The sequence below is a fragment of the Hippichthys cyanospilos genome, chromosome 14, assembly GCF_059441005.1.
Source record: "Hippichthys cyanospilos isolate Australia breed blue-spotted pipefish chromosome 14, RoL_Hcya_1.0, whole genome shotgun sequence".
NCBI classification, from domain to species: domain Eukaryota; kingdom Metazoa; phylum Chordata; class Actinopteri; order Syngnathiformes; family Syngnathidae; genus Hippichthys; species Hippichthys cyanospilos.
This window is the reverse complement of record NC_142382.1, coordinates 11,212,306-11,236,639: the sequence shown is the minus strand read 5'-3', so window position 1 is coordinate 11,236,639 and position 24,334 is coordinate 11,212,306. Positions and strand designations below refer to the sequence as shown.

The following is a 24,334-nucleotide window of genomic DNA, read 5'->3' as shown; positions in this document are numbered from 1 at the left end:
GCTAGGAAAATTTTATTTAATAAATTCTCTCTGAGTCCCGATTATGTATTAAGGAGACAAAAAAAGGTAACCAAATGATCTTTTTTAACGAATAAGTAGCTTAACACATTTACTTTGATATACATGTGAAGAATGTTCGGCCTTTCCGGGCCCTCACCTGGCAGCACAGTGAGGAAGGCGCTGCGGATGCTGTATCCCATGGTGTTGGCACCTAAGCAGACGTACATGCCGGCGTCCTCCTCTTTGGCGCGGGTAATGAGCAGTTTGTTGAGGTAGGAGCCGTCGGGTCGCGACCACACCTCCCCTGTGGGCAGCACCACAAAGTGGTCTGCTCCAAATTCAATTGTGGAGTTGTAGCGGCTCTCCTCATCAGTCTCCACTCGTTTCAGCCACTGGATAACCGGCTTGACGTCGCTCCTCACTTTGCACTGGAAGGACGTGGTGCCTCCGTAGTCCACCGTGGTGTTGAGAGGGTGGGTTCCCGTCAGAACTGGCGTGGAGTTGGTCCTCTCTGCTGACACCACAAAGGGAGACGCGCTTTTTATGCAATCACCCTTCTGCGGATGTTCGAGTCTGTCCACGCAAAGTTTGCCCTCGAGCTTACAACTCTGACACAAACGCAGAGGATGGAGAAGCACATGTAACACCGTAAGTGTGTGATTAGTTTCCTCTCTTTCTCTGCTCCCGGTTGTACAGTGCAGGCATCTGGACTTTAATCAGATCCAGATCCAGTTTCTTGTACCCGCCCCCCACCCCCAATTCCCCAGAGCAAGCGGCACTGCCACGGGACAAGTCCTCGCTCTCCTGCCTGCTTCCTCAATGTGCTTCTCATAGAGCTGATTACACACATTCATCCAGCATGCGGTGAAAATGTGATCGCAAGTCGGCAGTAGATACAGTAGATCGGAGATTGTTTAAAAGCTTACGGTCCTTCCGCTGTAAAAAAAAAAAAAAAAAAAACCTTGCTTATAGAGCAATTATGAGCATGTGATCTACGCAGTTTATACCCATAGTGCACAAAAAAATATACAACCTGTCCGTTACAGGTGGCAGACAAACAACCCAAAAAAAAAAGTGGATCAAAGAATCCGTTTTCATTTCATACTACAAATAGGAGCTTCTCAACGAGCTAGACTCATATTGAAGTGCTTAATGGGTGCTTTCCAGAGCTGTAATTATTCTGTCTACATGTCCTCATGTGGTTGTTTATTTTGCATGAAAATAACAAAAGTCTCAAGCACAAAGTTCCGTAATAATTTTCCCACATTAATCCGTGATTTTTTTTATACTTGTGTGAACTGTTTAGCTTCGGCTGTGCACCTAAGAGCAACTCAAGATACGATCACAGAATTGCAACTAACGATTATTTTAATGATCGATTAATGAAGTGGTTCTCAAATGAGGGTGCAAAAAGACACTTTAGGGGGAACGTAGATTAAAAAGAGAAAGTTTTATACAAATACGCATATACTCTGACTGTACTTATACTCTCCAGCGGGTTTAAACGATTTACCTTCTGGACTTCCTTAATAAAATGCGCTTAGAGTTTTTTTATTGTAAATGTATTTAATCATTATTTGGAGCCGAAAATGCTCAGGGCTAGTTGGGAGGTACTTGGCTCAAAAAAAAAAAAAATCTTTCACATCATTTAAAAAAGGTTAAGAACCACTAGATCACAGGTGTGAAACGCCATTCCCCGACGGCTGGTATCCTGTGTGTTTTCAAACTTCCTCTGTCAAACACACCTGATTCAAATGATTAAGATCATTTTCAGGCTCCAATTGAGTGGAGAGGGGACTAATATTGTGGTTCTCTCAAAATTGTAGCATCCATCAATTCATCCATGCATCCATTTTCTAGAGCTGCTTCTCCTAACTAGGGTCACTGGCTTGCTGGTGCCTATCCCAGCTGTCTGCGGGCAGTAGGCAGGGGACACCCTGAACTGGTTGCCAGCCAATTGCAGGGAATACAGAGACAAACAACCATTCAAGCACACAATCACACCTAAGGACAGTTTAGAGTGTCCAATACACCTGCCATGATTGTTTTTGGAGTGTGCGAGGAAACCGGCTGGAAAGAACCCAAGTGGGCACGGGGAGAACACGTAAACTCCACAAAGGAAGATCAGAGCGACCTAGAATCAAACTGTGAGGGGGACGTGCTAACCACTCTTCCACTGAGCCTCCCTAAAAACGTCAAATTTCAAAAGGCTTGGTTAATCAATAATCAACAAAAAAAGCCATCAAACAAAAATAACCAGTAGTAAATATTCTGTTTCTGTGCTGTATTTCGATCCACCGACATAATTGCCAAATTAGTTTACATTTTTTTACCAGTGTTAGTTTTCATGCGATACTCACGTATGACTTCGACTTTATACGTAGCGTTGATTTCTCCTGCCCGATTGGACACCCTGCAGGTGTATCTGCCGCTGTGCACAGGCATCAGGTTCTTCAGGGTCAGGGTCCACTTGTTCTGGCGTCCTTCGCCGACCTCTTGAGCGGTCAGCGGCTGGTCGTCCTTCAGCCATACGATGTCCGGCCGAGGCGTCCCGCTGGCAGTACACTTGAGGCGCAACGAGCTGCCCACGGGTCGGGCTATCACCCTCTTCCTCATCTTAGCGGGCTGGGTAAAGCGGGGGCGCACTAATGACCACAAAAAAAAGACATTTTTCAGTTCCCTAATAAATCATGACTTATCCTATTATTACAGTCACGGTACCACTGACTCACGTTAAACTTACCGAGCTTTTCTGCCAAGCCATCAGAACCGTGATCGGAATGTGCGCCATCCAACACATTAGGTCTGGTCCTATCAGAACCCGAGTCATCTGGGGAAACAACAGGGGATGAAAAATCTGGTTAATTTTAGACAATTACTAGCAAATTTTTAGCATTGTCATTGAGGCTTGGTCCCTAATCCCTAACCCCCACAAATGAGAAAAACGTCACTGCATATGCAACGAATCGTTCAGGGCAAGGCTCTTGAACCACCACAAAGTATTTTTGGTTGACAAAAAAACAAACAAAAAAAAGCCTTAAAACACAGTGGAGAGTACTGGGCCATACAAAACTGATTTATTAACGGCATATTTTATTGAGAAACCTCTGAATATGGGTCAAGTAATATTATTTGGTTCATTTCTGGCTCACCAGAGAATTGTGTCACTAATTACAATGTGCATCTGTATATCTTATGAATCTTAACAAAATAAAGCCATATAATGAAGAGACGCCATAAAACAATCTCGGAATAAGATGCATCATGTGCCAATTAATCTACTATTAACTTGAAAAGGAAACTGTACTTTCCTGCCACAACATTAACCTATTCAATCCCAAAGACATACGTATTTATATGTCTTTACAAAGTCCAGACATTCAATCCTAGGTACTTATTTTCAGCCTCTCCCCAAACACAAACTATTCCCTCAAACATTAGGGCAAAGTAAGCGCCAGGAAATAGATGTCTTCAAAAGAAATACATTATATTTGTTGATACCTACAGAATCTCACAAGTACCCTCGTTTGAGAACCACTGTCCTCGATCAGCGGTTCACAAACGGGGGTAAAGTAGTACTCCTGCAGGGGCGTTAAGGTACTTCATGAGATTCATGAGATTTCAAAAAGGTTTTTGCAGGTATCAGCAAATTCAATTTAATGCTTTTTAATGCAGTGATGGGAACAGTACGTTTTCAAATTAAGAGCAAATGAACTGGAAGTTGAAAGAACGTATTACTAAATTATATTGTCTCCTTTGCAAAACGTTGCCTGCCATTATTTGGTTAAATTTATCACAGATGCTCATTGTCATTAGTGGCACATTTTTCTGGCACTTCACTGCGCTATTTAAGAGATATTTGGCGATGGAAAATGAGGCCCTCAGTGACCTTGAACAAGACCTCTAAGTTGCACCAAGGAGCATGTTGGCACCTCACATTGCAGCCTCCGCCATCTGCCTGTTAAATAAGCCAACAAAGGAAAGCGTAGTACAGTGAAAATAAAGTGCCACATTCAACATCGAAATGACGCTCCGAAAGTATCAACTGGGAATCTTCTAGACTTCAACTCTGTATATTCAGCATTTATACATCTAGCAGGGAGCATGCTCGGGTCAGACTGTGCAGCATTTGGAAGTAATATGATCCATTTTTCAAGAGCTCAATTCCAAGAGAGACAGCTGTGGCGTTTATGTCACTGGCTGACATCATGCCGCGCAGTTAAGACACGGCTTATGGAAAGTATAATGACTGAAACCCAATCGACCGTTTGTGATGTGTATCGACCTTTTAAATTAGGCAGTGATGAATTAAAGGGAGTGCGTCACCAACAAACTCCATCTGAGTAGATAATTATTAGGACTGCAGAGACAAAAGTTTTGTGATACGTTTAGGCAGTGGAGCAGGTTGTCTAGCAACCGAGGGGTTGGCTGTTCGAATCCCGCCTTGTCCGAGTCGTTTATCGTTATGTCCTTGGGCAAGCCATTTCATCCACCTTGCCTCCAGTGGTCGGTTGTAGGCGCAAGAAATGGCAGAAACACTTCCGTCAGCCTGCCCCAGGGCAGCTGTGGCTACATAGCGTAGTTTGCTATCACTGGTGTATCGATGTTTGAGTGCATGGATAATGTATGAAAATTAAACCAGGATATTTACAATGATTTATTTTAAATCAACGCCATTTTAATGCAATTCAAGTGCTATTATTAATCGAGTAACAAAAATAATTAGCAATACATTTGGTAATCGATTAGTTGTCAATTACTGGATTAATTGTTGCACCTTTACGCTCAATGAAATCTGAGCGGCAGTTAAGTCTTTTGCTTCCTCATGAGACAAACAATTTAGCTGTATCAGATTTGAATGCTTTTCCAGACTCTAAATTTCGGCTCCTACCACAGTTGTTGAATAAGATTTAAAACTGGCTTGTTCAAAGGCCACTTTGCAATAATCTGATGTTTTGGTCTTAAAGGACTTTATGAGTCTTTTTTATTTTTTAATATTGATTGTCCTGAAGTTTTATAGATTTAAGACACCCTATGCCGGATGTCGCAAAGCAGCCTCAGAACGTAAACAAGACTCCACCATATTTCTCAGTGCACTGCATATGAACTGTGCACCAGCACAGTTCAACGCTTTACAAACCTCTGGGACATTGCTTCTCCATACAGTATGCTGAAGTTATTTCGATACAGTATGGCGTGCTCCGGTACCTTGCAAGGTTCCATTGGGTCAGGTAAAATGAGCAGATGTGACTTCTAACCCCCCTCGTCTCTCCACCCCTTGAAACCCTGAAAGCTCCGGAGGGTTCTAGGTACAAACCCTCCTTTGTTTGTCCCCTGCAGCACCAGGCCTCGCCATGATGTCACGGCTATTTGAAGGGCCCTCAACTGGCCAACTATAATAACCCATTCCTTTAAAAACATTCTGCGCTGGAAGAAATCTCCCTCTGTTGCTCACTTAGGCACTCCACATTCCTCCCGGTTCCTGAACCTCCCAATCCAAACAGAACGTGGTCCCTCATTGCCGGGGTTTCTTTTGACTCCCCCCGCCGCCCGAACTCCATTTCCTTTCAAAGTTTCGGCAAAATTTGGGAAACAATGGTGCCCTTCATGCACGGTTTATTGCTAACCTTGCCGCCATTCTCTTTTCCCGTTGTCGGCTGTGGACAGAGGTGAGGTTGGGCAACACAATACGGTTGCCCATTCATGGTTATTTCAGCAAATATTCCTCTGAATAAATAGCAATAACGTGTTTATTGCAAATTAAATGCAAGCTGCAAAGTGAATGCAAGCTGCAAATTTAATTTATGGAGCAGGTTTATACTATAAGAGTTAGATGGCATCTTAAATTCCAAGAATCATGAATCAAGAACAGGAGTACACGCAGGAAAAAAAGACTTAAAATGCAATCCGCCCTGAATCCTCGCATGCTCTTGTTACAGTGTTTGGGGGGGTGACGCCATCCGCTCCCACTTCATTCACAAACGCAGCTACAGGAAACAGGTCCCTGGCCTCCTGTGCCAGCTGAATCACAGGAAAAAGCCCGGATGATTTGGGGCCAGAATGAGCTCCAGATGTTGACGGTGACAATATCATGCAAGGGGAAAGTTCATCACACTCCACTTCCACAGGTGATCAGGGACACACGGGACACACTGTTTACCGTAAAATCAACACCAGAGTGGAACAGAAAATAGAAATTGAATCAGCTCTCAATTATTCTCCAGTTTATTGCTCAATAAATCCACACAAACACAAAGGTCCGATGTTTATGCGTCTTCCCGGCGGTTGCTGGAGGCATGGCTGGATCCTGGAGGGGGAGCTTGGAAGTGATGGGCCAGTTGTCAGGAGACCACCCTAAACAGGCCTAAACAGCCAGCTGGAGGGATTGAGGAGGCGCCATGTTGCACCGACTGACCAGATTCTTCAGATAGCTTTAGGGAGGATAGGCTGTCCGCAGCAGATGGGGAAGGACCCACCTCCTCGTCTCCCACCCCACCACTCACATCTCCTCTCCATATTGATCATCCTATGTATCGTCTGTACTTTTGCATGGTTTCTGCCGCAGGATCACCTGAGTGTGCTCTCAACCATCTTCAATTTTTTTTGTTCAGATTTTATTCTCTTGGTTGTTTTCCTAGTGATCTTGTGACAATAACAAAGTGACATGTTGGCCAATGTTTGGGCAACCTCCAATATTGAATGCGGCTAAAGTCATACAATTTGGAGTTGAAGTAATATTGCGAGGAAAGTCCTCTTAAGTGTTGCGTTGTGAAGCGTTTGAACAAAGTATGCACAATTCTGTTATGCACTATTCTGTTTTATTTCAGTTTCTAGCGGTATTCTAAAGTTATTCTTTTTATTCATAATTTGGACAAAAATATGTTATGAAGGCAAAAGTACTATTTGGTTTTCATTCCCATTTCTGTAGGAATTTTTTTTAAATAAATTGACATTTTTTAATGCGTGTTAAAGAATTATAGGCATTCTGATTGATTCTGACTGATTGAAAGGCCCAATTTTTTTTTTATAAACAGTGCCTGAAACTTTCAAATTAAATGGACTATCTCTTTGAGCAAGTTCTGTGCAAACTATTAACAGCTATTTTTTTGGACAACATCCATGTTAAGTTTATTTTAAAACTGATTTTAATCAAGTATTCATTATTTTTGTCGGAATATTTTCAACAGGATTTAACAAAAGAAAAGTCACACCTTTAACTAAATGTTTGCTGGGGTTGATTTCCATTAAAATTGATATAATCGTCTAGAATAATTGAAAAAATCTGAGAGTTTATTTTTTGGCCCTATCACCTAGCCCTAGTACCTAGAAATTCATTCATGCACATAGCCACCTAAATCGAAAACCTCTATTTACCCTCTTTAGTGTAGCGGGCTAATCAAAAGAACCTTCAAGCGGGCCTAAAATGACATGCTGCTGCTAGTGTCGTGTAATCAAGTCAGAATAGTTCTACTTAAAAGTGTTTGTAAAGACTGTACATGGCCTTTATGTGATGAGGTAAACAGAGCTGACTTTGATGAAACGCGGCGTAGCACAAGCGCACAATGAACCTTGACATTAAAGCTGGCTCTATGCCTCCACTGCAACCTTTCATTTTCGCACAATCAGCAGACACCCCTCCTTTGAACTCTCGAGGGAGACTGGAAATAAACGTGCGTCCGTCCACTCAGTTCCCAACACACAAGCTCACGTTATTACAGTAAAGTAAAGCACCTTTTTCGGACTCGTTTCCCAACTGCCCGATTATGGTTTTTCTAAGGTTTTCGAATGTCACTGCGCATTCTCGGGCCCTAATTAGGCATCTTACAGTAATTAGACTAAACACAGCCTTCACGCTCCGCTCCGCTCATTCATCATGCTCAACACAAACTTCAACAAAAAGGAAATGCACACACACACACAAACAGACACAAAAGCTGTTGCCGTCTGCATTTCATCCTTGATGCCTCATTCATGCTGCCCGTTTACACTGACTGCGTTTGTTACCAGGGCCATCCTACTGGCAAAGAGGAAGGAGGAAGAGCTCTAGATCCATTTGATTCATCAAGGATGAAGTAGTATGAAACAATATCCCGTGCTGCTGTTGACTTTGGGCACTGAGAGGTAGCAGCTCTAACACGCTCAACCAAGGAAAGGATTGGCCACTAAACCTCTAAATCCATTTGCTGTCGACCTTCACCTCTGGGGGCCTGGGCGGGGGGTTGTCGATTGACAAGTCATCCACAGTGTGTTAAAATGAACAATAATAATATTTTTAAAAGATAAATGTACAATGTTCATAATGTACCTCCTATTTGCAAGATGTCAGCATAGTATGCGAGGGCTCAAGAGACTTCCACCGACCACCGTAAGGGAGCATCAAAGGATTAACGATAACTCTGGCTGTCTTGCTTTATTTTGAAGATTTTCTGCAGCACTTAGTCCAAAAAGAGGTCTAGCCCAAACATGTTTGGAGAAGTACAGTATATACACAGTAAGCTGCTAGCAGTAGTATGGTAGGCAAACTCATATTCGAAGCATTAGGACTACAGCAATAACACATACGTACATATAAGGTGTAACAATTTACTGAAAGATCGACAACTAATTGATGTTCAAATTAATGCATTCCTTCTAAAAATCAACTAATTGTTTGGAGGTCTGAAACTGTCACAATCTCCAGGTTTCATTCTCCTCTTAAAATGCAAAATATTGAAGCCGATGGTTCAAATATTTGCAGCAGTTGGATTTGACAAGAGATAAGACGTTCACATCATCTTTTGTAAAGATTGATGGCAGTTTTATGACATGGAGTGAAGCTTGTGTCAGGGTCATGCAGTGGAGTAGTAGTGGCTTTGACTGGTTACCAACTTTATTACTGTGGATATACTGACATGCCTCAGTGCTGTTTTAGATTGCTCACAGCCTCAAGTCTGTAGTGCAGTTCAGATAGTAATGATGGTGCTGGTTTCTTTTTTTGTCATCCTCCCCTACCGCGCACATACATAAGTAGGAAGCAAGATTTGAATGTTTTCTCTTCTATGCGGCAACAACTGGGACATTCCTATATTGTTTTAAGTCTGTAATTGTGATGGAAAAAGAATTCACACAATGTAAACAATACGCTGGCTTTGTCATAATAAAAGTGGTTAGCAGAATTTACTCAAAGAATTATAGGGCATAGTAGTAATGTGGATTTAAGTTGTGGGTAGCACAATGTATGAGTGGCTTACAAATCTGTCATATAGTTCTGTAGTTCAGGTTCAAATATTGATTGGGTTTGTTTGTTTTCCTTGTGCTTTCATTCCAACAAAATGCATGTTGTTTTATTTGAAGATTTTTAATTTTTCATACGTGCAAGTAAATTGATGAATAGAAATTTGATGAGTAAAAGTTGGATGTATGGACAGTTGCACTGTACTTACCAATGACGATGAGGGTGTAGTTGACATTGACGCTCCCAAAGCCATTAGTGGCTTTACAAATGTATGTGCCCGTGTCGTCCGCCTCCACCTCCTTGATCTTCAGTCCTATGCGGAGGATGCGGAAGCGGATCCAGCCACTGTGGATGTTGCGCCCATCTTTGGTCCACATGATGAGCGGTGGAGGGTCTGCTTCCACCGGGCAAGGTAGCTTGATGGCAGCCCCAAGACGAACTGTCTGTCTGTGAACAACTTTCTCGGACACACGCGGAGGTCCTGAGAATGTACACATATACAAACCATAAGCATCAACTGCCAGAAAGCAAAACTTGAATGTTTACTCTACAAAATGAATGCGATTTCAAAAAAGGACAACAACCGTGCTTACACCTCTGGAAAAACGTAACTGATAAAAGGACTTGCGGTAAATGAATTTAATAAAACAGCAATATATTAAATAATGAGATTGCCCTAGCGGCCCCAAAAAGTGAGTATTTCAAATATTCTCCCAGGATTGTAAAAACCACGATCACACTGTAGTATTTCTGATTTCATGCACAACAATAATACTTAAAATGGAAAACACTACTTATAAATTTCATGGTATTGTAACTTTTATTGCATAATTGTCACTTTCCCTTTGGAAAATCATTGAGTTGATTAATTGCAGGGGTAAAAAAATCCGTTTTGCAGCTTTAGAGTAAAAGAGTTCTTTGTTGAAGCACGAGTTGAACAAATGGAAAAAAATAACATCTTGGTCAGGGGCAGATGGAATGAGAACGAGGTAATTTGTCATTTTCTTGTCTGATTACCCAGAAATGCTGAAACCAGATTGTAATAATTGGACAGGGCCTGTCGTCCACAGCCAGCAGAGAGAGGGCAAAGTGTTCTGACTCGACTTTTTGTGTAGCGTGCAAGAGATCAAAGCTGTTGGGGGGGGGGACAGAGGGGTGCGTGGGGCGGGTCGCACTTCGGCGGACAGCGGCGGCTCTTAATTGGCTGGGGTCTGCTCTCTTAGATCTGGTGTAGTGAAGCGGGCTGAAACACCCTGTGATGGTGTTAGGAGGCCCGCACCACTGCTCGCGCAACACCGGGCACCGAGCGAGCCCCAATCCCCGGCCCCGCCCCCTGAAAGCTAAACAAAACCCTGAAACGCCGAGCACCTCAGACAGCCAATCAAATGCAACCAAACCCTATCGCTCGTCTGGGCCTCTGAACAAATGGCCCGCTCTGGTTGCAGTAAAAACAATGGGGAGGGTAAGTACACATAGCTTCTCCCAATGCATACACGCACACGCTCAAACAAACACACACCGTCACATTCCTCTGGTGCATTTCACACATAATGGTAAACAAGAACTTTATTGATGGGGCTACAAAAAAAGGGGGAGGTGAGCCAGGTAACTCCATCTGGTTGTTTCATCCGCCACATTGCCTACAGATGGATCGGAGGTGCGCGTACAACATCTGGGCAGCCGAGTTGAACGAAAAGCTGGGATTTTTTTTTATATGAGTAACTCAAATACTTCACTGTATATACACTAAGTTGAAAAGCATGTTCATTTGCAGCCATGCATTTTATTACGCTGGCATACAGGAAATTGGAAGTGTCATGGTTTACGTCTGTGAAGAGAACACAACCACAGGCTTTTTGGCTGCTGTCAGCTGGCCCGTACCTCACCCCACTTCTACCACAGCAGAAAAGACATACTGCTGTGTTTTCCCGAAGACCACAATTGGGCTACGGTGTTGGTGACCCGATCTTGCTCGGGTTATGAGTTCGTCCTGTAAAGGGACCGACCCCACTTGGGTCAATTTAACAGTTGAACTACCGAGGTTCTTTTCTGGGTTACTCATTCAAAACAACTCTTTTGGGTGGAATGAACGATACAAAAAGTTGGGTCAGCAATGAGGACCGCAGGGAGAGGCCTTTGTTTTGGCCGCGTGAAGTCTAATTGCCATAAAATAAGGATTTTATGTATTTATTTATTTTATTTTAGACTTTTTCATGTACTTGGTTAGACGAAATCTTAACCTGTATGAACACTATACAAAACTAATTAAGAGTTGTTGAACGTTTATGGCGTAAAATTGACCAAACGGCAATTGGTCCTTGTTTGACCCACAATTGGGGTAGTTTAGAAACCATTTTTTTTAAGCGTATGTTATTTAAAAGTTCAGTTATCCATATGTGTAATTGTGAGTCTGCGCTAAAATTATTTGCAACAGAACCAACCCAACCTGGCCCAAAAATGGACTGATCCACGATTTAGAACAATTTGATCCACCAGTATGGATATTGACTAAAACAACCCAGGTTTTTTTTTGCATTGTTATGTGTGAAACAGCCCAATGCGTAAGGCCAAATTCACCAAAGCAGTTGATCAGGCTTTTTTTGCATAGTGTTGCGTTTTTGACCCAACTAGTGTGAAGAATGTGTCAGCTGTCTGCATGACAACTACATTCAAATGTTTCCAGAAATCAGCAAACGGGCCTCACTGTTTTCAATCCAGCACTAAACTAGTGTCTGTGTTACTTTCAATATAGGTAGTAGAGTGTGAAAAAGCAAAAAACATATGCACCAATAAATAGTGACTGATCATTGCCCCAAGTCTTATCAGAGCACATTCCTTTCCCAAAGTTGGAAAACTTGATATATGTCTAAAATTGTAAGCCTTAAAAGTTAAGCAAATAGAAACAAAGACTTGAGAACAACTCACTGGAGCTCAGTGACCACAACAGTAAACATTTTCATTTTCTTTGGTGTTTTGTGGCTTTTTTTTTTCAACACATACCAAAAAATAGGATCAGCCTCAACAAGTGTACCAAAAGAAAAGATATAGGAATGTCCCAATCACATATATTTGCACCTGAGTCCGAGAGCCCCTGATTTTGAGGATCTGTTGATAAAGAGTTACGATTCAATACCTTGGCAATATATTAAAGGGACAGTGTGTAAGATTTAGACCGTTTTACATTACGGACAGCAGGAGGTGCTGCAGGTGTTGCATTTACCATTGTCCATAGCAATATCAAACATGGCCGCCTCCGGAGAGGTGCTACCCACCATGTAATATAATTTAATGATAACTAGACGTACAATTATATTTAAAACATACTGTTGGTCATTCATTTGGTCACATTCATTTGCAAGTTTTTTGAAATTTACAATCATATAATGAATTCCTTTTGAATGAAAAACGCTCTAAATCTTACACACTGTCACTTTAAGGGCAAAAAATAAATTTAAAAATAGTGTGCAAATTGTCTTTTTAAAATTTTAACATTTTTCTTTGTTTACAAAAAATGTCCAACACTTTTAATATGGCTAGTAAAGCGGTTTAGCCTAAAACATTTAAAAGTTATCCGACCGGCCATGGTTTATTCCAGTTATGTTGAGTATGTTGTTATGTTGCGTATAATACACATACCTATACAGAATTTTTTTCTGTATAACAATTATTTTTGTAGGTTTCTAGCACTTAAAAATGAAAACGAAAATAATAAAATGAAATTTTCCTCACCCTTATTTGTTTTCCCTGATTCCGATCAACAGATGATGATGTGCTTAGGCCCGATTTCCGACCATTCGATCGAGATCTGGACATTCCTAGAAATAAGGCTTCTCCCACGATCCAGAAACATCCACGTTAAGGCTCATTGAACACTCTAAGTCCTCCATGCGTGTGAAAAATGTGTTTGTCAATATGTGGCCTGCGACTGGCTTGGCAACCAGCCCAGGATGTCGTCTGCCACTCACCAAATCACAGCTAGGCTCCAACACGCCCGCGCGTGAGGATAAGTAGTACAGTATAGTAAATGGTTGGATGGATGATTTCTTATGGGATATACACTTCTTTGAAATCCAGAAAATTGCGGGTCAACCAGATTCCCAGCATGGACTGTGTGCAACCTTGGAGGTTTCAATTAACTATATACTCAAATCAGTGAGTTTAACCAATGCAAAACTGTAATCACCCAACATAAATCTGGCATCTAATCCTCAATGATACACTATGACTACTGTAGCACACTGTAATATTCCTTAAACATGTGTTTCCACTTTCATTTACTGTCTTTCATCACTGTCATCCTTACTGTGGTGAAGATATGGTAAATGATATGGAATGTTATTTGGGACCCCTCCGGCTCCAGACGTTTATAAATGAGGCTAATGCACGAGAAGGTTTTGGCTGCTGCTCCAAGAGTTTGGAATGTGCACCAAATTATTTCCTCCCTCAATCTCTTCTCTTTAAAAAAAATCGTTTGAACTCCCTTCTAAAAAACAAGGCGAAGAGAGGTGCTGAAATCAAGGACGTAGTCTAACATCACGTAATAAGTATTTGCGCTTGTGTGCATGACCGCTATCCTTTCTTCAGTGGGGTCTCTCCTCCGCCTCCTCCCTCTCAAGGACAGGTTCTTTTAACCTTGAAGTTGAAAGTGTTGAAACCACAGAGGCTCTCTGTGCAGAATGGAATAACTTTTTTATCTGTGTGATCGAAAGACAAATGGAAAATGTAAACGCCGCATTTTGCGGGAAAATGAGCCGCACTAGCCTCCTGTGTCACGAGGATGTGTCTGAGCATATGGCCGAACTACGCGCTGAGGTCGTGATGAATGACGGGGTGCCAGCTTCATGTCAAAACCGGCTGCTTGCTGAAATTGTTAGAATTACTCACCGCTCGCTATACGGAAAACGATACACGCGACCATATGGGCTTCCCCGTATTGCGGCGCTGGTACGGAGCGCCTTATTATAGCCGGGCTTCATGTGTGAATGGAATCTTTCATAGTACAGGAAGAGGAGGAGGAGGAGGCCTGGCGACTCACATAATTAGCTGTGTTTGTCTTTGCTCAGTTTGGTGAGGGATTATTTTAAGAGAAAGGGCCACATTCAATAAGTGGCATTCTTGTGACATACTAAATATAGAGTTATAGAGTGCTCATGACAAGCAGAGATAAGAGGCCTGGGAATGTGTCAAGGCAAAAGTGTTGGGAAATGAAAATTAAAGGCGAAAATGTCAAGATTATAGAGAGTTGAGTAACATTCTTATTTATGAACACCTGTGGATCCGTAATAACATGCAGATGCCGTCCACCCCAACACACACACACACACATACACACACACACACACACACACACACACACATTGTTATTCTAATCAGTGCAAACAGGTCAATAAAGGGTGGGCTTGGCCGCTGACAATCACTTTAATAACGAACACCTGGAACTTCAACAACTGGATATGACTTGCAACACCGCTTGCCCCATCCAGGAGGTGGTTACTTAAACAACATCTGTAAACATCATCTCGTAAAACAGGATTTGCTCCTTAATCTGCAGCCAAGTACAAGAATGTGTTGTGCATTCAAACTCTTTTTGCACAAAGCCAAACCGCGGTGATTCATACGATGATAAATGCTGCTCCAGTATGTGTGAGCGCGTCCCTAAATGGATTACGGTGAAGCCCCCAATGTCAAAGGTTTCTCAAGTACTGTGCTATATGAAGTCCAAACAAAAAGATACCACTCAAGTCGCCCCAAAATTGAGAAACACTAGATCTGAAAATAAAATGAAAGGTAGAAAAATCGCACAGGTCCTATTGACTCAGTAGATAGAAAATGTACTGTATGTATCACAAACAGTCAATATTAAAATACAACACAAAACACAGCCTACACAATTATTCATTGTCGTTATAGCAACAGTTTGAGCCTGGAAAAAATTAATTTCCCTTATAATGTATGCTTAGCAAAAATAACAAACTGAAAATAAACCAGAATCACGAATCTAGTGTTGAATGATAACAATGATAACTTATTTTCTTTCGCTGAAGACGAAAATAAATCTTTCCTGTCATGAGGCTGAAATTCTGACGATTTGGACAATTTTCTCACTCAAAGACTCAAGTCTCTAGACAATTATCAAACATAATTATGAATGACTTTGATTATCGATCAATTGTTGATTGATGAATCATCTACCTCTAATTATAATAAAAAAGGTAATGAAACATAACAAAATACAATGTAAAGAAATACTGGTTTATTGGAATGTAATAACTATGTTAGGACAAGCCACACCAAAAGTAGCACTGTGTCCTTTTAAGGAACGTAGCCAAAAGAGTGAACATGGCCGGCTTGATTGCGTAAGAGTATCTAGACTTGAGTTTTGGAATAACTGTAGCTCCTAGAAAAGAAATGAAAAAACAAATAAAAACAATGGTTTGTAACTTGAACGAAACCAAATCAAGGAAGGTACCACTGCTTTTACTTTAAGGATACAAAGCAAAGACAGATAAGAAGTAGAGAGCGCTTCCTTCACCTACTCAGTAGCCAACAGACCGTACAAATGCAGACAGACATCACAGAGGAGCACAGCCTAATGGAGTCTGCCCTTGCAGGGCTCTATTCTTATTTGCTTCCCTTAGAACCTCAGGCTCAACTGTATAATGCATATCAACAAAATGAACATGGAACAAAAAGTTTAGGAAGAGAAACTTGAGCTAGAAACTAAATCTGGTGAAGTCAGTGACTTCACATGAGAACGGAGAGCCTGGGTGAAGGCAAAAAAGGTGAGGAGAAGGTTGCAGCCTGGGGAGTGTGCGAAAGGCCACACGTTTTTGTAAGGAGCTGGCTATACATTTCACAAGCATAGATACAAATCTGCATTAAAGATGCAAGTGGGAGAAATATGGGCGGCTACGGCGGGGAGCAAAGTGGCACTGGGGGCTCTTATGACAGCAGCAAGACAACTGGGAGGGGCTAAGAATGCCGCTTTTTCTTTTAAGGACCAAGGACCAAGCATCCCAGTGAGAAAATCAATACCCGTTATTCCCCCTCACTTTGCTTTCTAATCAATAGATAAGAGCGGAGTAAGACCACTCAGGACAATGGCTCTTTCTTCAGCTCCATCTTGATGTGGGCTGAATAGCAACAGCATCCGTGGTGGGAATGGTGGCAGCAGAGCGATTGGGTGACTTGAGTAACAGCAGGAGAGGCCGAAACACAGACAAAGAGGTAAAGAGACGCTTCCTTGATTAAAGCAGAACCACTGGAATAACATCGCCCCCTTGTTCTCAGTCAACCTTTCTCCACAACAACAGGCAGCCCCTGCAGACTCCATCAAAAGAAAAAAAAAAGAAGAAGAAATGACTCTGGTGTCATAAAGCTTCTAGAAACATCTCCATCACGCGGCCTGCCCATAACTGGGCCTACTGTGGCGCCTTTGAACTCTAAGCTGCTATATTTCATTAAACTTGACGGCCGTCTGCCGGCTCGGGCTGCCTCAGTCGGCAGACCCCAGCATGTGTGTGTGTGTTTTTGCAAAGGCAGCGAGAACTACTGTCGTCTGAAGTTACGGCATGGCACAAATCCACACTCCACCCACAATAAATCAATGAGATAGAAACGTAAAGGCGACCCCGCGGTGTTTCAATAAATACCACCTCTGTTTACATCATGAAGACACTTTCAACAGACAGTATTCGTAGGCGAAAGGAGCATCTTGAAAACATCGTCGAGCATTCCAAATGATCATAAGTCAAGGCTGCGCTTCCTCAGAGGAGCACTTTGATTATATGAAAGGCCTCTTTTAATGCCGGTTCCTTAAGCAGTTGTGCTGTCTGGGAAGTAGTCTGTAGAGTTCTTTTTGGAAATTCCTAGACCTGAATTAAAGAGGTTCTTTCATCTTATGTTTACTGCATTTTTTTTCCTTCTTTATTGATGTTTATGTTGAAATGGATTGGTTTAGACACACCTTTTCTAATGTCTAATGACTTTGCGACACCAAACGAACAATTTTAGAAATGTTCCCCAATTTTTACATTTAAAATTGACCAAGTAAGTAAGTTGACTGTAAAATAGGTGGACTACATAGACCTGCCTCGAAGCTTCGCCGGTTTGTTTGAGCCACAGTTTTTTGCACAAATCGTTATTACAATGGCAGCAAAAGCGAAAAACTGCCCACCAAAAAACATAGGATATGACAGGTTTGAGACCATTTACAATTTAAAAAAAAAGTGACAAAAACAATGCAATGTTCAACTTTTGCGTAGAGCCAAAGGCATAACTGAGTTGACACACATTCAAAGACGATCTACTCTTGATATATAGCTCCACTGCTTGTCTTGCAGGCCAAGTGGCTGATGCTAATTGTGTGCAAAAACACAAACAAACAAAAAAAACACAGACTTAGTAGTTAGTAGGCTTTCATGAAAGGTATTGGATCTTCCCAAAAGAAAGGAAAGAAATTCCCAAAATGCACTAGGACTGTATTACCTGAAAATACAGTAAAACCCATCACTACAAACATTTTAAGTGGCTCTGGTTTAGTTGTTTAACTTTTAACCAGTAGGGTGCCGTCAAGCACAAAACGTTCCCAGTCTGCTTGTCAAGAAGAAGAAGATAAAGACAACAGAAAAGAAGCGGGAAGCTCACAGGCATCTCCACTCTTGCCTTTACTCATGGGATATTTTCGAATCATCGTCTGTAGATGGCTTTAAGGACACTATTACAGAGGTAATATAAATATAACATTATTTATGTGTCAATTAAATGGCGAAGAGTCAATTAAATTTGCGTTTGTTGCCATTAAATGGTAATGCTAGCGTGCTACTGTCAGTTGGCATAAGCAAATTTTGTTGGAGGTCTAAAAATTCATATGCATAGAAGATAAATAATGAGTGGTTACACCACTGTAATGCAAATTCCACCTTAGAAGATTATTCATTGATTTTAGAAACATTTGCGTGACAGCCCCACTCAAATCCCACTAAATTTACTTGTGATTCAATTACTAATAAACTGCATAAGATTCAAATGAAAAGATCATGACAATATGAGTCATATATTTTTATATTTCATGCCAATCAAAAGCTGTTTTAGAGGGTAAGGGTATGGATTGTCATGCAATGCAAATCACATTTAAAATGCATTTGCTACTACAGTATCTCATCTGCTAATAGTCACATATTGATGACAAATGGAAATAGCAAGCAAACAAATTGTCCAAATTGCCATCATGATGCCCATTGTTAGCAGAAAAAAGAGAGGCTAACTACTTCTAAAAATTATTGTAGTTTTTCCATTTGAAAAAGTAGGACTGCTTTTGGCCAGACTGCGCTGTCACAAAGGGGCCACGGTGCCCCACTCTGCTGGCTTTATCTCACTCCATTAGGCTGAGGACTGGCGTGCACATCAGGACTGAGTGTGTGCTTTGGGCCACTTATCTGGGAAGAGGCACGGCCGGGGAGGGGCGGGGGCAGTCTGGGAATGAGAGAAAGGCCAGATAGAGTGACAAACAGACTGAAGGACAGGACGAGTGGTCCCGGCGGTGAGCTTGGGGGGTGGGGGGGCACGAACTTGAAGCCAAAGAAGGGTTGTTCTAGGGAGGCGGGAGGCACAGGAGCTAAGATGGCAGAGAGGTCTGCTTTAACATTGCTCATAGGGAGAGGAGGGCCGCATGGGGGAGTGAAAGAGGATTAGGCAGGCCAAGGCGGCGGTAACCAGGAATCTCAACAATCTCACACCCAGATCCCGGGCCTGGGCTCAGCCACATGACCCTCTCCAACAGACCTCTTTCTTCCTGTAGCTCAGAACAGGGTTCTGACAAGCACCTGTTTATGACCGTCTGGCTCTGTATTTGGTGATGGATGGACCACTTGGAGTGGGGCATTTTGTGATTACAAACATGTTTGTAGCATTGTCCTGCTCGAATGACATTAATAATATTTAATGCTTAACTGACTCAGGGAGCTGATGCAGCTGTTGGGACCAGGGGTACAGTGGACCCCCGGGTAACGGCATCCCTGGCTTATGTTTTTGGTTTGTTTTTTTTTACTTTATGAAGTGGAATACTACATTTTTTCGTCCCGTCTTTACACAATTTTTCTCCCTTTACGGCATCAACAACAATTACAAAATTCAAACTTGACGGTCAGTGTGTGTGCGTATTGCTACATTCATACTGAATGCAAAAAATTGCATCGCTACACTCACCGGGTATTAATTACAATTAACGGCAATTAGCTTGTTCACATATTCGCGCAAGCTTGTTGTGGACTTTACAACGGATCCGGAAAAAAGAACCCAGCTTCACTTTTCTGGGATATAGCAGAGCCAATGTTTTCTCCTAAAGCACTTTTGTCCTTCTTTTTTTACGTTGCGTGTCCCTCGCTTTGCGGCAATACCCGTCTGACAGAAAAAAAAAAAGTTTAAACATAGCAATCAAGTGACCGATACTGTGCTAAATACTGTGCTGTCAATGCTGCACTATCGCTATCTTTGCACAGGAACGTTCAACAGTTGTTAAAAAAGGAAGTAAATGCTGCACATACCAGTTATCCCAAGTTCCCCCTCAACCATTCTACAAGCCAGGTGAGTGCTTTTACTTGGCTCCGTTTTTGTATTGAAAGCTCAGCTGGCCGTGTTGATTTACTATATGTATTTGATTGAGTTTTCATTTAATATTCTGATGATCCTGGAAGCTTCCTCAAACTTTTATTCGAATTTTACAATTTAAGTTGTATGTTATCTACTTTTTTTTTAAACAGGCAAGTTGTTTATTATACTTTAAGGTATTGTGGACAATGTGCTGTAGTTTGTGTTTGTTTGTTTTTTTTAATTTGGTCTACATTATTTTGCCTTTCAGTGAAAATAAATATTAGGTCCAAACTTAAGTTACTGGGCCTGAAATGAACATATCGGTTTATGTCTAGTCTACAGTAGACGCTCTTATTTTTACACTCATAACGACAGAAAGTAAAATAAACACACAAAATTTACAACAATGTACAAAAAAATGGTAACATTCAAGAATAGGCAAGCCAGATTACATTTAGTTAGAAAACGTCTAAAAGAGCATGCAATGTTATGGAATCCTACTGTTTTGACAAATGCAACATCCATCCATCCATTTTCTATAGCCACTTATCCTTGCTAGTGTCCCTAGTGCGCTGGAGCCTATCCCAGCTGGAATTGAACCCGGGACCTCTGATCTGTGACAGATCTTTGCAACATGATTTAAAAAAAAAAAAAAATTGCTTTTCAAGGCTCCAAAATAGTAGGTAACTAAATGAAACAAAAAGAGAAACACGTATCATTTTTCTTTTGAAATGATGTTAGGTATATCTGAACATTTTTGCAATTGGTTTCTGCCAAGCTACAACATGTACTACAGTAGGCTCCTCATTTTAAGAGGCCCATCAACAGCGAGGTGCATCCTGCCACTCCCTTCTTCACCGATCTTTTGCTACATTCCACAGGCAAAGCAGACTTTTCATCAGCACTCTTGTCACAGTCGGGGGTACAGTATGGAGACCACAATGAGCTGCAGATGTTCAACTCAGTTCGGTGTGATGCCAAACAATGGCCAGACATACTGTCACCACAGATCGTGTTGTGATGGCTTCCTTTGTGTGATAATGGAATGATGTGATGGCTCCATGCTCTTGAGATCTGTATCAACTTGTTCCCCAATTTAGAAACTGGGACCTATACTCCATGATACTGGGAAGCACCAGGACTTTCCAGGAGAATGTTTTGCGGCATTCAGACTGTAGGGAAGTTGCTGGTGGACCGGCAAAGCTCCCACTGACAGCAATGGGGCCTCCACACAATTCAGGAATATTGTGTGGAATCAATCTGTCATCGCGGAGTTGTTGAGCCAGCCATTAGCATGTGCTGCTCACTCTTTCACTGTGACAATTTGTTTTGCGGTTCACCTTATCACTCAGATGAACAGATGTATCATCTCTAGCGATCTCCCTCTTTATTCTTCATCTGTCTGTAACATGCAATGTGCAATGTGAAGTCAGGTTAATAGACAGCCAAAAACCCTACGTATTAGACAAACTGTTGAAATTCATGTTATGGGGCAAATGTTAAAATTCATTTATTGGCACGAACCAATCAGCTAACTAAAAAAAAAAAAAAAAAAAAAAGGAGCAGCCATCATTACTTTAGCCAATGAAATGAGGTGTGCCCAGATATTTGGCCTGTATTGTCTATGGTTTGTAATAGTTACAGAGGGGCGAGAATGTCAGAGAATTGTTTTATTATTGGAGCTCAACATTGTATCGTGGTATTACTTTCAACATAACACAAACACCTAAAGTTGTTTCTTTCATTTTGTAGTTGTGTTTTTTTATTCCCTTTTTGTTTATCATTAGTGATATCTTAGTAAAGGGGTGCCATATTTTACATACTATGTATAAGTAGTTCTATATTATTAGTAAATCCTGGCAAAAATATGCATGATAAAGAAGAAAAAAAACATATAATTCGCTCCAATGTATAATTCGGGTTTTGGGTTGGAATTTTAATTTAGAAATCCAGACTAAGACAAGTATAAAGTATGTCGCATGTCCTCAGAGGTTGTTCAAATGTGCACTTCTGTTATTTAAAGTTCTCCAATGAGGAGCCCAGTGAAAGAAACAGTTCTACCATAAGCTGCTCTGAGCTGCTCATTGTTTTATAAAGTATATTTAAAAAGAAATACAAGACTTATTGTTTAGAATACAGCAACGACCAAAGTTTAATGTTTGCCCATTGGCAATCTCTTCAGAGTAATTTTACCCTGCGCTAACCAGTAGCATGACCAAACAAAATGCTAATGCTAACGCGAATGTTCCAGTTTCTGTCACTGAAGCGATGAACAAGCATTTTGGTACAACGATGGCAACTGGTCACTTTCAGTTTAAAAGTTACAGTACTGATCTTCGCATTGGTTGTACAGGTAGGAATTTTTCCATATTGTAACATTCATTGTTAGGCGCAAGGACGCGAAGGAGGACTGAGCCAGTTGTTCGAGGACTAACGTGACCAGCTTGGGATGAGACGCTTTTTAACCATTTCTTTTTTCTTTTTCTTCAATAAAAGAAGTGATTGGACAGAACCATGACTGAGTGAATCCTTTACCACACGCAATGGCATTACAGTGTTATATAAATAGCAGACTAAAGAGTTCGGTCCTATTCATTATTTTTCAATGCTTTTACAGAATCCTTTTGCGGGCCAGATCCCTTCGTTTGACACTCCTATTCTAAATCTAGACTCGAGACCATTAAAAACCTTGATCTTGTCTCAGTCTTGATTCTCTAATCTCGATAATGTCTTGGTCTCAGTTCGTGTGGTTTCGACTACAACACTACTACCCAAAGGTGGGCTTGAGAGTAGCGTTCTTCCTCTCCAAACTTCACCAAGCATGCCTTAATTAAGCTTACTTGCAGGGAAAGAAAAGGACCTCCTCCAAACTGTTTCCAAAGACTTGTCCAAAATTTCTTGGTAAAATGAAGGATTAAGATTCAAGGGTCTATGTGTCTTAAAAAATGACTTTTCTCCATATTGTCTAAGTCTTTAGCCAGCAGAGTAATAGGCAGTTGATGATCATAACAGATATGCCACTGTATTTTGCACGTCATTGAATGCTCATCTCTTCTATGAATCATCCATGGTTAAATAACTTTAAAGACATGCATAAGTCATGTAAATAAGTTGACAGAGTATGAATGGAAACCACATTTGCCAAGTACGTCAAAACAGGGGATGCTCAAACGCCCAAGTCATATCCTTGTACATAAGGAAATGCAATCTATTTCACTGCATGGTGCAGTCTGGGATTGTGCGTAGCTTCACTGTAAAGAATGACAGATTTAGCTCTTTGCTCCTGAAATGATTATTCCTTGTCCTCCAGTCCCATACTGATCCAAGTTAGCGCAGGGACACATTTTCCATTCATCACAGATGAATTGTTCCCGTCCTCGCCTCTACCGTAGTGTTGAGGGGGAAACAGGGGCAGCGTGGCAGCTTACGCTTCAGCAGTGAAAACTCCTGTTTTGATGAAGTGTGACAAGCACTGGCCCGAACCACATAGAAACTCAATCAAAGGGGACAATGCAGTAAAGAATTTCTGAGGTCGCTCAAAAGAATCGCTAATGAAGAAGAAAATGGGACTGAAAAAGCCAAAAAGCTATGTGGGGCCTCACTGAAGCCCATCAGAGGTGAACTGAAAGGAGTTTGCAGAGGAGGACGGAAACTGGGAGGAGGGTGTGTGGAAGTCAGCAGAGGCCTCATTCAAAAGTTCTTACACCGAACGTTCCCTGGCTCGGCTTTCTTCAGGCAAAGCCAAGCCGTCGCTGTTTCCACAGCCATAACTTTCAATCAACCATTAACTGCACAACAGGGGGCAGGGGTGTTTGTGACTAAGAGGGAGTATAATTGTGTGCTTGTTGCTATGACAACGAGTGATGAAAGCCTCAAAGTGAGGGGGTAAAACAGCACTCAGAGAAACACATTTTGCATCTTTTCTAAACATGGTGTACATCAGCTTTCTTGACTTGATTTGAAGTCGCGATAATCAGCGTATAAAGTGGCACAGTTGGCAATGACAAGTCCAGCAAACAATCACAGGAGGTGGCAAACCAATGTTTCTCCAGTTCAAATCAACCACACTTGAATAGCACCACAATGACTGTAAGACCAAACCTGCTGAGCCAAGACCACATCCTGAAAGCCGCCATCATTCACCACGGGCATCTTTTCTCAAGATAACAAAAGATTGTGGTGTGGTTTTTTTTTTTTTTTGTATGACAGTAAAACCTTGTGACAAGAAGCCAGATAAAACACAAGGACATCTGTACATCAACTTCTTTATATTCTCTTTAAGACTACTGCAGAAGGAGATCATTTGGGCTGACTGCTGGTTCTGTGGGATAACAAAGCTACCTTCAGAAGTACGTACTTTAAGGCTGCTTGAGTGAAATCTGAAGGAGTTTCTTGAAAAAACATTTTGATTCCTGAATTGTGTTCAGAAGTGTGAACTGTGTGTTACTGCTATGTGTAAGTTATTGAACTTAAATCTCTTAATGCCAGCCACTTGAAAAAGAACCTGCAAGTCAATCTCAAGCATTCCAA

At 41.5% G+C, this 24,334-nt stretch overlaps 1 protein-coding gene across 2 annotated transcripts in view; it reads right to left on the bottom strand.

The window, feature by feature from the left end:
- Positions 1 to 24,334, bottom strand: part of LOC148412958 (fibroblast growth factor receptor-like 1) — a 35,071-nt gene that overhangs the window by 3,851 nt on the left and 6,886 nt on the right. Inside the window, exons 3-6 of one of the 2 annotated variants that reach the window (XM_088434049.1) lie at positions 9,423 to 9,695; positions 2,744 to 2,830; positions 2,361 to 2,645; positions 158 to 514 (exon numbers count right to left, since the gene is read on the bottom strand). In XM_088434049.1, coding sequence (XP_088290175.1) covers positions 158 to 514; positions 2,361 to 2,645; positions 2,744 to 2,830; positions 9,423 to 9,695 — 1,002 coding nt within the window. The remainder of the gene's footprint in view (positions 1 to 157; positions 515 to 2,360; positions 2,646 to 2,743; positions 2,831 to 9,422; positions 9,696 to 24,334) is intronic. The other variant, XM_088434050.1, reaches the window with a different exon arrangement.